At 39.9% G+C, this 12,275-nt stretch overlaps 1 protein-coding gene across 1 annotated transcript in view; it reads left to right on the top strand.

Moving 5' to 3' along the window:
- Positions 1-12,265, top strand: part of bcan (brevican) — a 46,745-nt gene extending 34,480 nt beyond the window's left edge. The window contains exons 9-15 of the mRNA XM_041792549.1: positions 2,080-2,307; positions 5,026-5,130; positions 5,225-5,383; positions 9,535-9,617; positions 9,755-9,899; positions 10,008-10,190; positions 10,763-12,265. Coding sequence (XP_041648483.1) covers positions 2,080-2,307; positions 5,026-5,130; positions 5,225-5,383; positions 9,535-9,617; positions 9,755-9,899; positions 10,008-10,190; positions 10,763-10,899 — 1,040 coding nt within the window. The 3' untranslated portion in view covers positions 10,900-12,265. The remainder of the gene's footprint in view (positions 1-2,079; positions 2,308-5,025; positions 5,131-5,224; positions 5,384-9,534; positions 9,618-9,754; positions 9,900-10,007; positions 10,191-10,762) is intronic.
- The last annotated feature ends 10 nt before the right edge of the window (positions 12,266-12,275 follow it).

The raw sequence follows: 12,275 nt of genomic DNA, 5'->3' as shown, positions 1-12,275 counted from the left end.
AGTAGCCATCAACCAGAGCAACAGTGGCTATTAGTGGAGGGCAGCTACAGTCTAGACTACTGATCATCAACTGGCGGCCCGGGGGCCATATCAGTCCCCTCAAAGCTTCCTGTCCGGCCCCCGAAAGATCATTAAATTCAGAAAAGGAGGAAAAAGAAGATGTTGTGGTTTTAAGAGTATCCTTTGGCTTCAAATGTCTGCAGCTGTTAAATCCATCCCAAAACAACTAATATTGAAACAGTTTTAGAATGACTTCACATTTGATCTGTTTTTATAGAAATTTACTGTCATAATTAGTAGATACTTAAAAGGGGTTAAGCTTGGCAGAAGTGCTGCAAAAATGACCAGATAAAGTGATGAAAAGGGGTTGGAGAGCAGCAAAAATGCGTGATAAGTCGCAAAATAGGTTGTGGAGTGACACAAAGGGACATAAATTGGCAGAAAAAGTTGTAAAAGAGGTTGAACATGTGGCAAAAATTGGTGAAAGAGGTAAAAAGGGCAAAAAGTATCAACTGACTTCAATCATTTAGCTGGCTAGTCATGCACATGTTCCATCCAAAACCTTATTTCTGGTTTCACACTGTAGGCATATCCATACATCCATCTTCTACACTGCTTATCACATTTGGAGTTGCAGGGGGCTGGAGCTTCATGTCATTGGGTGAGATGCGGGGTATACCCTAGACTGGTCGCCAGCCAATCACAGGGCTGACATGTAGAGACAAACAACCAGGCACACTCACATTCACACCTACATATACTTCATATTTCTGTGCAGTAATTTCGGCAATGTGCAATATAACGAGGACCTGAGCTCTCAGGCAGCTAGCACTCTGCACTTTAGCGTTTGGCACTTTAGCACTATGGCACTTTAATTAGCACTAGCACTTTATAATTCACTGTGTATAATTACCATGGTCCCCCAACTCCCTGCCCATTTTTATCTTTGGACTGTATGTCGTTTAGGTTGTCTACGGCTTATGTATGTTGCTAGTCTTTTAATACGCTCTGTGTGTTTTATTCCCATCATTGCTGTTTGTTTTTGTTTTATATATTGACACCAACCTGCTAATGGGACTGGGGATAGAAATTAGCCACTGAGCTATAATCCCATGTATTTACATGCAAATGTTCATAGGACTCTTCTTTCTATAGCACCAGAGCTAATCCCATAGTTGGCATGTCCAACCAGCAAATTCCATCCACTCCACCCGGACCTGATGTCAGGGAAGGCTGCCTCCATTGTGGAGGGTTCAGGTGGGAGGATACCTGGGGAGATGGGGTGTGGGCCCGGCACAGGCCTGGACTATGGCCATCAGGAGTCCAAAGCAGGCCCAGGTTGACTCACTGAGGTGCTGAACTGGCGGAATATGCTCCTATACCTGACCTGAATCCTGACATGCTGTGGGTTTGCTCTGCGATGACAGCATTTTAGGCCACTCTAAAAAAAATTAAAAGTTAATTTTCAAGTTAAAAAAAAACAGAATTTTTGAGATTATGAAATTGCATATTTCCGTAAAACCTAACGCAGAATTTCTGAGTTGAAGAAGTCAGAAATTCAGAAAAAAAGAAATTTCCATGTTTGAAAAGCTGGAATTTTTTTATATTATAAACTCAAAATTTTTAAGTTCATGAAGCCATAAATTTAGGAGAAATGCCGTGATTCTTTGCTAAAAACCACCACTACTTTCATTGTCTAGTCCCTTTAAAAGCATCATTGGATCAGGATTTCAAGTGCAGAGAAAAACAGCTCAATATGATTTTCCTCCACACAATCAGCTATTTTCGACTGTATAATCTCGAAAATTCCAAATGCTTATCTAGAGACAACTGGACTTATTCTCGATCAAGTCCAGTTGCCCCATTGACAATGATCTAGTCACAATTCAACGTTTTGCTTCTTGTAAATTTGTGACTTTTTGAAGTGGACAGAATCAAGTTTTCGGTAAATTTTCCCCTTTTTAACTCTGACATTTGGATTTTTTCCCCCCCTAAATTTTCATGGATCCTCTTTATTCTTCTGTTGTCTGCATGTAGAAATACCCTGATGTTAACTCATAATAAACTGTCTCCCTGTAGATCATGTCTCAGAGGGTGGGGATGGAGAGACCAGCACAGACGAGCCTCCTGCTAAAGTCTGCACGTGGCGTCCGGATGAGGAGGAAACCATCAGTCAGACGCTGAGCGCTGATGTTCCAGACACCGATCCCACCATGAACCCTGAGTATTCTCACAGAGAACAGACGGCCATGGCTGCCTCTCGGCCTGATGTTAAAGTGTCAGCTGCCAAACAAGGAAGCTCTGCAGGTATCTGGAACAAAGCACTGATGTCTGAATATTACAGATGGTCTGATTAACTGCACGCTAAAGCAGAAAAGAAAAATAGCTTCTGTCATACATTTAAGGGTTTTCAAACCACTTTTAGACATTTTCCTTAGTTTTAATTTCAAATGTATTTCCCAGATCTTTCCTTTAGATTCAGGCAGTATTTTATGTCTGTCTCTATCCAGATGTTCTCATAATGCTCCTGGAATATTCAGATCTGAACTCTGTGGGGGTCAAACATGCCTGTCAGCCTTTTAAATCAGCTGTTTTCCTCTCCTGATATGTTTTGCCTGCATTAACAGAGAGTTGGGAAGCTGGAAAAATAAGTGTTCCCTATCAGGCTTTTCCAGAATAATAAATTTGATAAAACACAACAGTAAAGCTGACGGGGGGCTTGTAAAGGTGCACAGCACTCTGCCTTGTTTCCTGTAGTGCTGCAGGAACATGTCACAAAGTATTCAGCTGAATAACCAGTGTAACAGCGCCCTCTGCTGGCTGGTATCAGATATTTAAGAATAGTTCTAAATCATGGAGCAAATGTGTGATCTTTTGGAAACTACTTAATTTAAATCATGGAAAAACAGGAGTCAAACTGTCCAATAATAAGTCCATTAAAATGATCAGATACATAAACATGCATTCATATAGGTATAGGTTCTATATGATTACATAATGCAATTATGTTATTAATTATGGTGCAGGTTTGGTCATTTATTTGGCTTATTTGCTGATTTAATTTGCATAAATACAGTCTACATTTTTAACAAAAACAGCAATAAAAAGGAAAAAAATATGGAGATAGAATGGAAGCATTTTTCATTCCCCTCCTCATTATAATTTTTTTTAATTGATATTTAATGTTTGTACTTAAAAAGTTTCTATTTCAGCTGCTCTAAAACTGTGTGCCATTAGACATGTCTAGGTCTGCCATAGGAAGTGTGTTCAACCATACTCTCACTGGCCACTTTATTAGGTACACCTTGTTAGTTAGTTTCAAAAAGGTGTTGGAAACATTCCTCAGAAGTTTTGGTCCATATTGCCATGAAAGCATCATCCAGCTGCTGCAGAATTCTCGGCTGAACATCCATGATGCAAATCTCCCGTTCCACCACATCCCAAATGTGCTCAACAGCAATGGTTCTCAACCACTCCCCTGAAATAAAGGTGCCAGAGACCGAGGACCCCCGTTGTTCCTGAAGGTGGTTGAACAGCCATGAACATTGAAGAATAGTCATTTGCAGACAAGGCTGCCCATAAAGGGGGATAAATGGGAGAGATTGCTAGGACGGAGCTAAACTGGGGGTCCATTGAGGTCAGCAAATCCATGGTCCATTGTGAAGTTAAGCTGTGAAAAACATTTTATATTTGACCTGAATAACCACTCAGAACATAGAAACACATATCTTCATTTATTCATTTGTGTAGTAAATAGCCTTCTTCCAATTGAAAATAACTAAATAACTTATAAAAACATAATTGAAATTGGTTAAAAATTGATAAAATTGGTGGAAAAGGTGATGAAATTGGATTTTTAACGAAAGTAAATGCGTTAAAAGTGGCAAAAATTAAATGAAAGTAGAAAAAGATAACCAAAAGTGGTTTAAAGTAGCAAAAATGGGCACAAAAAGTGGTAAAAGGGGAGAAAAGAGTGGTTGAAATGGCTTTTAAGTGCAAAAAATTGGTGGAAATTAGGTGGACTGGGATGAAAAATTGATATAAACTGGCAAAAATGGGTTAATTATGGCTAAAATGGGCAAAAAGGAGTGTAAAGAGTAGTGGATAGAGGCAACAACAGGCAGAAAGTGGCAAGAATTGGTTTAGAAGTGGCAAAAAAAGGCAGAAAAAGGTGATGGATGGTGTTTTAAATGGATAAAAAGGGGTTTTAAGTGGCAAAAATGTGCTAAAATTGGCTAAATTGGTGTTAAAAAGTGAAACAAAGCATTAACATTTGGTCAAATTGGTGTAAAGTGGCACCAGTGCCATATAAAAAAATATTCTTAGTTTTTTTAAGGCATCTGGTGACCCCCTCTCAGTGTCTCGTGACCCCCCAAGGGGTCCAATCCCCAAGGTTGAGAACCACTGCTCTACTGGACAGAGATCTGGTGACTGTGGAGGCCGTTGGAGTTCAGTGAACTCACGGTCATGTTTGAGATGATTTGAGCTTTGTGACTTGGTGCGTTATCCTGCTAGAAGTAGCCATCAGAAGATGGTACACTGTGGTCATAAAGGGATGGACATGGTCAGCAACAATACTCAATACTCTGTGGCGTTTAAACCATGCTTGGTTTGGTGCTAAGGGGCCCGAAGTGTGCCAGGAAATTATCCCCCACACTATCACACCTCCACCACCAGCCTGAACCACCAATACAAGGCAGGATGATCCATGCTTTCATGTTGTTAGGGTAAATTCTGACTCTACCATCTGATCCCTGTAGATCAGCAGCGTCTGAAATACTCTGACCAACAACCACCCCATGTTCAAAGTCACTTAAATCCCCTTTCTTCTCCATTCTGATGCTCATGTCTACATGACTAAATTCACTGAGTTGCTGCCATGTGATTGGCTGATCAGCTTTTTGTGCAGTTGAACAGGTGTACCTAATAAAGTGGCCAGAGAGTTTACATTATTATCTGATTGTCTCCTCATAGAGTTGTGCCTTTCTGTAGTTTTGAACACTAATCTTCTGTTTTTGGCTGCAGACTCGTGTCTGGAGAACCCGTGTTTAAACGGAGGAACATGTGTCGACGGAGAATCGCGGAGCTGTGTTTGCCTCTCCGGTTATGTAGGAGACTTCTGTGAGACAGGTTTGTAGTCGGAGTTTATAATCATACAAATACTAGACAGGCCTTCTTCCTGGGTGATAACTGAGTAATTTCTCTGAGTGTTGTCCCTGTCCAGACCTAGAGGTCTGTGAACCCGGCTGGGAGAAGTTTCAGGGTTTCTGTTATCATCACTTCACCATGAGGCAGAGCTGGGAGGCAGCGGAGCAGCACTGTCGCATGTGTGGAGGACATCTTCTCTCCGTTATGACCCCTGAGGAGCAGGACTACATCAACGGTACAAATGCACAAAGAATGTTCCCACATAGAGACTTTGTTGAAAGTTAACAGTCAGTTAAGCGCTGTTTTTCTGTTCTTTGTGAGGTAAATTTACCAAATCTTTTAGCGACAGTGGTCTATGGATCATTGAAAGCATCAAAACAGAGATTTGAGCCAGAAAATGGACTTTGTCAAAGGTCAACAAAAGGTCAAGAGGCAGGATAATGATGTGAGAGCTTTCCTCCAATCAGATGGTTGCATTTTTTTTTATTTGAGAGGATTGCATTTCTCCTGAGTGGGCGTGGCTTCAGCTCATTCAAAAGACACGCCCACACCATCCTGGAGCAGATTTTACTGCCTCATTTTTCATGATTTTGAAGCTTAATTTTCTAAACTTGGAGATGTTTTATCTGACTGAAATTTGACCTGGAGGTTCATAACACAGTGAGCTGTCATACAACAAATCTAAATACAGATTTATTTTCACTGTACAGGGTCTGTAGCGCCACATTATGTAATAACCCTAACCATAGGACTTAGTGTGGGTTCCAAGTTTGCCCTACCCAACTACCTTGCCCTAACCCTAACCCTAACCCTAACCCTAACCACTAAGTGGCTTATGTCTAAACCTAACCCCCCTTCAGGGCTCTAGACCAGTGGTTTTTAAAGTGTGAGGGGAGCCTCCCCTGTGGGGCGCCACAGAGCTTCAGAGGAGGCGCGGAACCATAAACCTGAAAAAAGGTGATCTGCTTTGCTAACCTCTGCTGTGCATGGAGCAAAATGGATAGACTTATAGTTACTATAGAGACCATGCTATAGAGCAGTGTAACTCAACCAAAGAGCAAAATTGTTGAAAAACACCTCTGTGAGAGCCACAATCTAAGAGGTGAAAAGAGGCGAAAACAGCTTGAAGTAGCAATAAAAATAGGTTAAAGGTGGCAAAATGGTCAAAAAGCAGCAAAAAAATGGGTGAAAATGGGGAGAAAAAGTGGAAAAACGGTCAGAAAGTAGCAGAAATGGGTGAGAAGTGACAAAAAAGTGAGTGGAAAGTGACTGAAAAGAGCAAAAAGTAGTCAAGAGTGGCAAAAATGGGCAAAAAAAGAGGAAACAAATGGCATGTAATGGCAAAGGGTAGTTTAATTGGACAAAAAGTGGCAAAAAACGGTTAAAAAAAAGGGCAAAAAATGGGATAAAAGTGGCAAAAATTGGGAAAAAGTGGCAAAAAAATATTGAAATAGGGCAAAAAAAATGGAACAAAAGGAAACAAGTGGTATTAAATGGCAATGGGCACCTCAAATGGACGAAAAGTGGCAAAAAATGTAAAAAAAAAAAAAAAAAGGGCAAAAAATGGGAGAAAAGTGGCAAAAAATGGAAAAAAGGAATATTTAATGATGAAAGGTAGCTTAAATGGGCAAAAAGGGGAAAAAAGGGCAAAAATGGGATAAAAGTGGTAAAATCAGGAAAAGAGGAAAAAAGAAGTAGTAAAATGGCCAAAAAATATAAAAAAGGGGTATTTAATGGAATTATAACTGAATAAGAGGGAAAGGCAGATGTTTAAGGACATTTGCAAACCAAAATATCCAAAATATATTAATGTTAAAAATGTTTAAAGATTAGACATAAGTGTTTGAAATGTTGTTTCATTTTTTTCCAATTTGAATCCTTTTTGTGGGTGGGGTCCACCGAACGAATCATTTCTTCTTAGGGGAGGCTCACTCTTCCACACTTTGAAAACCCCTGATCTAGACTAAACACCTAACCTTAACCCTAGGACTTAAGGCGGGCTCCAGGGTATACCCTACTACCTTGCCCTAACGCTAACTGCTTAGTGGCTTACAAAATGCGGCGTTATTACATGATAAATTGAAAAGATCAAACATCTTACATCATTTTCCATTTTTATGCCTGTGAAAAAACTGCATGCAACAACGAAAAACATTTCTTTTCAGGGTAATCAATAACCTTCATTATTCATCATCATTATCCAGACATTGAAAAATTGACAGTAAAGTGCATGTTTTGTGCTTATAACCCAGAAATCAATCCCAGCGGGGAAAAAAGAGCTTACTTTGACATCATGAAGGATGCCGACACTGCACACTGTGATGCCCGCCATCTGTTCTGTACCCTAACTATTGCATAAGGCCATAAATATAATCCTTAACAGTAACCTTAAAGATGTAATTAAAGAAAAGACACTGAAGGCTGGGAGAGGATGGGGTTTCTATGGTTATTTAAGCTTTTCAAAATGACTCCTGCCTCATATAAACACGTTTTTCTGCAGTAATCTTACCTGAAATCTTTTCCTCCAAACAGATTCAGACTCTCTAAAAAACCAAAGTGATGGTTTTATTTTAACAACATGGCCGTTTTAGAACTCACCCAGACCAGACACAACACCAACCTTTCATGTCTCTCCTCTTATTGAACCCTCTGTCCTCCAGAAAACGTCACGGTTTTGAAGTCTGTGTTGGTATTTGGTCTAAAATTGAGGCGATGAGATTGCTATCTGACATTCCTCTGTTAGTCTGGAGGCTGTTACCATGGGTAACGGCTGATGCTAACGCTGTTTAGTGAGAAAGCAGAGGGTGTTTGTTATATAACAGAAGCACCGGTAAAGGAGCGCCGATATCCAAGTGGTTATGTCTGCAGGTGGCTGTGGTTCAAATCCAGTCTGTGCCTCATCAGGTCACAACCTCTCTAGGGGCTCCACTTTAGGAAACACTGATCTAAATAAAGGCCTAAAAAGCTCAATAACTAATCTTAAAAAATACTGAGTACTTGAGTAGGCCTCCAGAAGGCCCTCGCTTAACCCTCAGAGCTCACCCCTTGGAAATTGCTTGGTAACTATTGAACTGTAAGTTGTAGCCACTTGTTTTTTTCTCTGAAAGCTCTTCGTTCTGTCTTTCTAATGATGTCCTCATTTGCGAAGCGTCTGAGGATTTTACACCACTTTTAAAGCGCAGACACTTGTGCCCCTGCAGATACGTCAAGCATTAAAGAGGCCTCCTAACACCTCCTAAGACCTGCGTGTAGGACAGAACAATCTGGCTTTCCTACAATATAGAAGGAAATTCTGATACAAGACTTTTTGAGATAGTTGTGTAGAAAAATTTTTAGTTATATGATGCAATGTCAGGGAAATTTGCTTTGAAATTTTTTTAGGTATTTTCATACAATTTTGGGGGCATATTTTTTATATTTTTAATAGTTTTATTTGATGTTTTTATAGGGTAATTTGACCTGAAACTTTTAAGCACTTCCATGGGAATTTCGGAAATTTCTTTTTATGTTTTAGGGAATTTGATTATAAATTCAAAGTTGGAATTTCGTCTGACATTTTCCCGAAGTTTTATGGAATTTGTTTGGCTGTTTGGAGGAAGGTCTTTGGAGAATGTCCACAATTTCCCATTAAATGTTTGGGGAATTTATTTGCAATTTTCTCGGGAAATTTCATTGTAAAATTTGATTGGAATTCGACTCAAAATTTTCAAGATTCCTCAAGAGACTTTTTGGTGAATGTTGTATTTAAATCTTTTGACTTTTTTTAAGTTTCACTTTAGATTTTTAGGAAAATTTGAGGGCATTTTATTGTATTTTTAAACAAATGTTGACATTTTCACAGTCATGTTTGGTAATGTCTTGAAAATTCAAGAGATTATTTAATGTCATGCAAATCTCTATTTATTTTAGAGAAAATGCTCCAAGCTCAGCAGATTTTTAGGGGAAATCTAGTACAGACTTGGCCTTTACAAGTTCTTGTGGTCCATCATCATATGCAGACTTTACTTTTTGGTGAAAAATAATTCATGTTCAAAGTCAAGTCTGAACTTTTCGACTTCCCAGGTTCCACTCATCCAAAATAAGTGAAAGAATAAAACTGCATTCCAAACAAAAGCTTGAGTCTCGGGAGGTTAAATCAATATCAACTAAAATAAGTTTGGGAATAACGGCATACCTGATACCATCAAATTCCAAAATAATATTTATATCAGGAAAACGAGGCTGAATTTGGCCATCATGGAGCCGGAGAAAGTTCCCCTCCTATCAGCAGCCCTGCAGGTTAGGTCAGAAAAATTTGCACATCTTTGTTTAAATGATTGCTTTTACAAAGAAAACAGTCTTAAAGAAAGCTGACCCCTCTCTTACCTTCTTGACTTTAATAAATAGAAAAATATAAAGAGTACCAGTGGATCGGACTGAACGACAGAACCATCGAGGGAGACTTCCGCTGGTCAGACGGGAACCCTCTGGTGAGTTTTAGCTCTCTGTAAGAGATTGTTTAACAACCTGCACTTTCAGGATACCAGAAAAAGAATCGCCTTATAGAAGCGAACAACCATGGGATGGTGTTGTCCCCTCCTTATACTCTGCCCTCTTCCTCCATCAGCTCTATGAGAACTGGTACAGAGGCCAGCCCGACAGCTACTTCTTATCTGGCGAGGACTGTGCCGTCATGGTGTGGCACGACGGCGGACGCTGGAGCGACGTTCCCTGTAACTATCACCTCTCCTACACCTGCAAGAAGGGCATGTGTGAGTGCATCTGTTTGATCCACACGTTTATGAGGCTTTTTTTTAACAGTACAAGTCATCAGAGGAGTAAGGGAGCAGAGGTGTTTCTGCCTGTTTTTATTCTATCAGCCTCCTGTGGTGAACCCCCCACTGTTCCCAATGCTAAAGTGTTTGGAAAGAAGCGGTCCCGCTATGAGACCAACACTAAGGTGCGGTACTACTGTGAGGACGGTTTCATCCAGAAACTGAAGCCTGTGATCACCTGCCTGCCTGGCGGCCAATGGGAAGAGCCTCTGATTACCTGCATGCCGAGTAAGTTCATAAACAAACTGATCCACCGATGCAGAAATCTGAACTGTTAACAGGCGGTTTTATCCCTCTGTGACTTTACTATCGTTGGTGTTTCACGTCTCTTTAAAGCTGTATAAAACACACACACTCTCCCTCTCCCTAGCAAAAATTTCCTACTCTTTCTGAGGCATTCCCAGGCCAAATGGGATATAATTCCCCTTGACAAGTTCTGGGTCTGCCCGTGACCTAAAAGTTGGGTGTCCCGGGAAAACAGACACCCGAAAGGCAGCCCTATCAGATGCCTTACAGCCCATAGTCGTGGTCCTATAATGAATCCTACTGCGCTCCATGCCTAAAGCTTGTGCACATAACTGTATTTTTTTCTTTATAAAATTAAATTTAAAAAATACATTAAAAATCCTGGGAGTTTGTAGCAAAATGATTGTACATATTTTAGGTCTAATTTGTTAAATAGTCACATGTCTGCAGCCATCATTGGATAAACCATTACTCCTCCATAAACTTTTGTGCTTTATTAAAATATAACTGAGGTTTGTTGATCTTGCAGTCTGTAATCCTTTATTATTTTGCAGCTCATTCAGTGGAAGACAGCTCGGTTACTCCTCTTCCTGACCAGCAGGGGGCGGCGGTGGAGGCTGCAGAGGTGATGGAAGCCATGAGCCCGACCACAGAGAAAGCAGCTCCTCTTTTCTGGGAAATTAAGTTTTAGTTAGTTGATCTAAATATGATTTTTATTGTTGGACTTTGACAAGCTTTAGGTGAATTTGGTACGGAAGCCCAGAGAGGTGAGGGAAAAATCCATTAATCCTTTATTCTTTTGTTTTTTTATGATTTAAAAGCAGGCAAATAAAATAAGCCATTACAACCATCCTTAGTTCTGATAGTTTTTAAATATTTCTGACTTTTAATCCAGCTTGTAAAGCAGACATTCTAACCAGGCAATTTGCAAAACTGTCTTTAGCAAAGTACATTTACATCCCGTTCAGTTAAACAGCCGCTGCAGTGCACAGGTGTCTGAAAGTTCACCATCAGGTGAGGAGATGTTGATTGCCAGTGATTATCTGCAGCTGGGACGCCTAACGAGCTGCAGGCGTGACCGTCCACGAGTGATGGAGCTGAATTGAAACTTGAGTGGGCGTGGCTAAAGTTTTACCCATTTTTACTCCTCAAATTTTCCTGTGCAGCAGAAGAAACAGCAGCTGTGGACGCAGGTCTTAATCACTCTGCCAGCACGTCTTTTTGACCATAAATGCTTTAAGTGTGAGCTAGTCTGAAGTTACAGGGTGTTATGAAATAACCATTTAGAAAGAATGAAGGATTTTTTTGGTCATTTGTCTCCCTGGGCAGAAAAACAACCACTAACGTTGCTCTAAATATCCTTGGAGTTGTATCGCACACACAGAATCGGAGCATCATTAAAATACTACAGTTTAATTCCACATCCACTTTCATTGTTGGATTTAAAATCATCCTGACTGGATATAAAAACAGTCCAGTTTGTTACAGACAAGTCGTAAGATCGTCATCTGCTTTTAAGAGGACATTTTCATGTGAAATAGGCAATAACAGATCTGAAATCTCCTGCAGATTAACCCTAAACCGTCTCAGTTCTTTGGAGAGATTCATTCATCAACATCAACACCAGAAAACTCAGATAAATAAGAGTCTTATCTGTTGAATAAACCAAATTAAATGCAGGCTAAACCAGTACTTTAGGTAGAATATTGTTTTAAGGATAAAGGATGATGTTCCAGCAATAATCTGGAGTTTTAAGGCAGTGGTTCTCAACTGGTGGGTAGGGACCCAAAGATGGGTCCTGACAGTAAAGTAAAAAGTGTCTATGAAATGCTTTTAAAATGCTTTTTTTTTAAATGTATTTTGAACCTCCTGAGGTCCAGCCTGCACAGTTTTTCATTCATTTAAAGCCACAGTGATTCAGTAAAGACCCTGTAAAATGAAAATAAATCTGTATTTGTGTTTTTAGTATGATAGATCACTGGGTTATCAACCTCCAGGTCAAATTTCAGTCAAATAAACCATCTCTAAGTTTATAAAATTAAGCTTCAAAATCTTGAAAAATGAGGC

Source organism: Cheilinus undulatus, linkage group 8 (genome assembly GCF_018320785.1).
Source record: "Cheilinus undulatus linkage group 8, ASM1832078v1, whole genome shotgun sequence".
Taxonomy (NCBI): Eukaryota; Metazoa; Chordata; class Actinopteri; order Labriformes; family Labridae; genus Cheilinus; species Cheilinus undulatus.
This window is presented reverse-complemented; position numbering and strand designations above follow the sequence as displayed.